The sequence below is a fragment of the Somniosus microcephalus genome, chromosome 8, assembly GCF_052327205.1.
Source record: "Somniosus microcephalus isolate GS21.2 chromosome 8, FLI_Smic_1.0, whole genome shotgun sequence".
Classification (NCBI taxonomy): Eukaryota; Metazoa; Chordata; class Chondrichthyes; order Squaliformes; family Somniosidae; genus Somniosus; species Somniosus microcephalus.
Window position 1 is genome coordinate 32,308,267 of NC_140994.1, and position 4,786 is coordinate 32,313,052.

The following is a 4,786-nucleotide window of genomic DNA, read 5'->3' on the forward strand; positions in this document are numbered from 1 at the left end:
GCCGAGAAACTGCTGTAACCGTTTATCTTTCATTTTTGTACCCAGTCTTTCTAAATATTGCATTACATCATACGCAGGTCAAAATGGAAAAACATAACCATCAACTGTTATCAGACAAACAAGACTGTTCTATCGGCTCGTTTAAAGCCGAGGTTTCTTGGAATATTTTGTCATCTCATCCGTTTTAAAAGAAAGATCAGAACTGGTGGAGAATACGGTACGTTTTCGATCTGGGTTTTGCCACTGTTAATGGGATGTGATGTGAGGGCGGCGGGGTGTTGAATAAGAACGGTTGTTATTTTAACCTTTCTCGGTTTGTTTTACTAAGTCAGCGAGGAATGTTATAGCTGCCAAACAAACAGTAAGTGTAGCTACCGCACCGAGGAATATTGGTAAATATCCTCACACTGGTTCTGAGGCAACCAGCCTGAATAATAAAACGGTGTGAGGGCCAAATAAAGCCTAAGAGTGCAACACACTTTGGGAGCCTCGAGTTAACGTTGTGTAACCGAATTATCTTGTTTTTAAACTGTGTGTAATCTGCATAGCTACTACTAATGTAATATTCGTCGTAAGCAAACGTATCAAACCGCTTCAGTGGGGTTAGAAGCGGCGGTAATCGCGTTTTTATATATTTCTGGTAAGAAAGAATACGTATCGAAATTTGTCATTTGTCACAGAAAGCAAGCAGCGGACAGAGTTGTGAACTATACAATTTTTACCTTAAAATCTGCAAATTGTTCAGTACGTGTAAATAAAATCGAACTGATACCAAGTGTACATATTACAAACTCAAATGCTACCAGAAAACCACCCACAGAAACAAACTACTTGTACTGAACCCATTTATTAGCACTCTACACCAACAAGCCTTATCATATTCCAGCGTCTCGCCTACTGTTAGTAAATGATAGGGAGCCGCGGCCCACCGGGCGCTCAGACTTTTCACTAAGTTACAGAAACGTACACATGAAAGGTTTAATTACGTTTATTGCACATATGCCAAATATCCACACATTTTATAGAACTATATATAAATATCTATGTGCGAGAAAGCAGACATGGTGACAAGTACATTATACATAGCTGGACGTGAATTCCATACGGAGTAGGTGGGAAAACACTTGTTTGGTTTAGTTGGCAAAAATGTTACAGTACACAATAAACACCAGTCCCCTTTTCTGCACCCACTCTCACCGAAGCAGATGTTTTGTTTCCGAAAACCTAGCGGGAGTTTCTTTGGCTATGACTTTACTAACGTTAGCAGTAAAATATAGAAGTAATGTTGTAACGTGGCGTAGATAATGTTCATACTCGAGAAATACCAACTTTCAATACTTTTTAGGAACTGCACGTAAGTGAGGTTGGTCCTCTGTGGAATTTAAATTATTTTAAATAAGACACCCCTGTTCATCCATCTTTCATACTGTCAACTCTAAGGTTGCCCGACGTTTCACCTATTTTTAAATATATAAAATGCGATTTGTTTAATATAAACAATGTTGAATATAAATATATCTGTACACGATCTGTACAGCCGGAGGTAGTGTTATTCAAAACACAATCTTACCATGAAAAAGTTTTCACGAATTTGGCAGCATGTCTTGATCCGTTCTTGAACATCGATTCTTCAACAGGTCACGTACAACACGGTATAGGGTGAGGCATCGGTTATTGACAGAGAATGAGTCGTTTTTAAAAAGAATCTTAAATCTCTTTAGAAAGTAGAGCTTGTGTATTCAAGTTGTTTGAAAATAAAGCTTATGTTTGCTCTATTACACATACTGTAAAATGTTTAAAATAACAGTAACACAACAAAAGTTGAATGTATTTGCTATTCCTCATTCAAGTGACATGGTCATGTCTGATACGACAATCGTTCATGTAAATAAAAGCGCCCATGTCGCTCTTTCATTCCCGTTGTTAGCAATCTCCTTTCATTGTGGAATGTAATTGAACAAATTTACTGTATGTTGCAAAACTGAGCTAGCGACGTTGCTTGCTCCTGTGCTGTCCAAGTTACCGCATCTCGCCAATGTCTGTCTTACTCCTGAATGCTTTATATTCTGTGGTCGCTCGGAGTCCAAATCTTAGTGTTAATGCGAAGTACCTTCTCTTTGTTCTCTATCTTCCAATATTGCTTGGAGCGATCGCTTATAGAAGAAATCTGCCGTGAAGTTTCTACAATGGTTTGATACCTACAGAACTAATTGTGACCATGTCCCACTTCTCCAGCCTTGAGGATGCCTGCACTGATGCATTATCTTCAACACCTTTAACGGGAACTTGTAGAAACTGCATTGGTTGCGGGCTTCCTCACTCGCTGTTGCGGTTGTGAAGTGCTAGAACTGCGACTCTTCATCTTCATGTCGGAGGCTCTCTTTCTTCTGCGGGTCCACGTCGCTTTCGTTCCTTTCTTGTGCCCTGTTCCAGTCTGACCAAGTCTCCAAGGCACTGGGGTCCAGAGTGTTTCCAAACATTCCCGAGCAACGGGAGAATTCCCCGGAGCCCGAATAGAGTCTGCTTTCTGCGGGGCTCGGGCAGAAGAGTAACTTCTTGAAAGCCGCCCTGAAGTCGGGGCTCTTACAGTAAATGATTGGGTTGAAGGCCGAGTTGACATAGCCGAGCCAGTTGAAAAACAGAAAGAGTTTGCCAGGCACGATGTCAGTGCGGAACGCCTTGGCCACGTTGGCCAGAAAGAAGGGCAGCCAGCACAGGGTGAAGGTCCCCATGATAATCCCCAGAGTCTTCAGCGCCTTGTGGTCCTTGATAGCGATCACCTTGGACGGTCTCCTCCGCGCTGACCTGCCGTTTGGGATAAAGTGACTGGTGTAGAACCTGCCCTCGCACTTGCCGATCTTCTGCATTTGCTTTTTGGCTTCTTGGAAGACGCGGGCGTAGACAAAGATCATGATCAGTAAAGGCAAGTAGAAGGAAATGATGGACGAGGCAACGGCGTAGGCTTTGTTGGTGACAAAATCGCAGCAGCACGGGTCATTGTAACAGCGGATGGCATCGGGGTCATTGTCTCTCCACCAGTGCATCAGGATGGGGAGCAGCGAGATGAGAGCCGAGATTGCCCAGACCACACACACGATCCCCCGGGCTCTGGCTTTGGTTAACAAACTCTGGTAGCGGAACGGCGAGGTTATAGCGATGTATCGGTCTATGGCGATCACGCACAAAGTTTCGATGCTCGCCGTCACACACAGGACATCAACTGAGGTCCAGATTTCACAGAACACCGAGCCGTACAGCCAGTTACCTCGAACCACCAAGGTCGCGCCGAAGGGAACCACCAACAAACCCATGATCAGATCTGCACAGGCCAGAGATACAATAAAAAGATTGGTTAGGGTCTGCAGCCGCTGGTTCTTCGCGATAGCAAACACCACCAATAGGTTCCCAAGGACTATGATCAGGACGATGATTGCCATGACTGTGCCCATGCCTATCACCCACTGCTCAGAGAACTCTGGCAGAGGCACGTTTGGACTTACCCCGTTTGCAGCATTCACAAATATTATTGTGGTTGATTTATTACTGTTGCAATCCGTGGAGGACAGTCGGTCTCCCATTGTAGGTGCCGCTTCTAACAAAGGCTGACAGAGGCGAGAGCATGCATGGGCTTCACTTGCCTCCTGCCCCGCAGATGCTGCGCGTCCTTCTCTCTCTCCTCATCCTAGTCCTTTGCCACCAGCAACCTGCAACTTGCTCCAGATAAGCCCTCCCACCCGCCCCCTTGCGTCGCTGGGCAAGGAATCCAATCAGCCCGCGGCACCCGTGGCCCTGCCCTTCCCCCTGACGCTGCATCTCCCAGCCCGACAACTGCCTTCCCTTTACAGCAGCAGCCAGAGCCCCTGCCACTAAGACAACTTCGAAAACAATTGCCTCCGGCTGGTTTTGTAAGTATTCTTTAAACAGTTGTCTCCAAGTGCCGGTCGTTCAACGAAAATGGTGAAAAAATGTGCAGAAACGTTAGACATTAAAAGAATACTCCCAGCAAAGCTAACACAAAGTGCACTTGTAAAACTTACCCCAGGAGCTGCAAGTTTCTTAACTCTTAACACATCAAATCTACCAATGTTTCACTTTTAGTTTTTTTTAACTCCCGGATAGCAATCCCATGGATTAAGATGATGGCAACTATTCAGGCAATAATGGTAAGTCGTTGCTCCTTATATATTTCCTTGGCCAGGAATCGACCGTGCAGCTAGTTCTAATTTCAGGGGCCGCGGAACATGTCCCACCCTTTTCCTCTTCAGAACTGTTTGAAAAGATTCTTTGCAGTTCAGAGAATGTACACCCTGCTGTTAATTTGAAACTCGGAATGTATTTTGAGGTGGCTGTCACAGTCCTAAAAACCAGCTCTTTGCAACAAGGCTACCATTGCCCACTCGTTCACAGTAGCGATTTCCTCATTGTAGACTTGCACCCAAACTACAAGCTGCTCTGCAGATCTTGAGCTGTTTAAATTGAGGAATTTAGTAACACAAGAAAGGTCCATTAAGCCAATTCTTTTCAACATGCCATGTACAATTTACACTTTTGTGCACTCTCCAATTTATTCTCTAAGAAAATGTTAAAGATAAAACTTCCAAAAATGTATATAACTGTGAAATTTCTTCTTTATTCCTAAAGATGATCAAGTAAGAATTTAGGATATTAGTTACAATCTCTGCTTTTTAACCCCGACCAATTGTATACCACAGAGGGCATAGTAGTAACAGCACTGGTCACTGAGTTCCTGAGTATCATAGAATCATACAGCACGGACAGAGACCAT

The 4,786-nt window shown here is 44.0% G+C and overlaps 1 protein-coding gene across 1 annotated transcript; it reads right to left on the reverse strand.

Moving 5' to 3' along the window:
* Positions 1 to 972: 972 nt before the first annotated feature.
* On the reverse strand, positions 973 to 3,668 carry adrb1 (adrenoceptor beta 1). The gene has a single exon (XM_085994015.1). The coding sequence runs from the start codon at positions 3,576 to 3,578 to the stop codon at positions 2,343 to 2,345; it is 1,236 nt and encodes a 411-aa protein (XP_085850141.1). The 5' UTR covers positions 3,579 to 3,668; the 3' UTR covers positions 973 to 2,342.
* Positions 3,669 to 4,786: the final 1,118 nt, after the last annotated feature.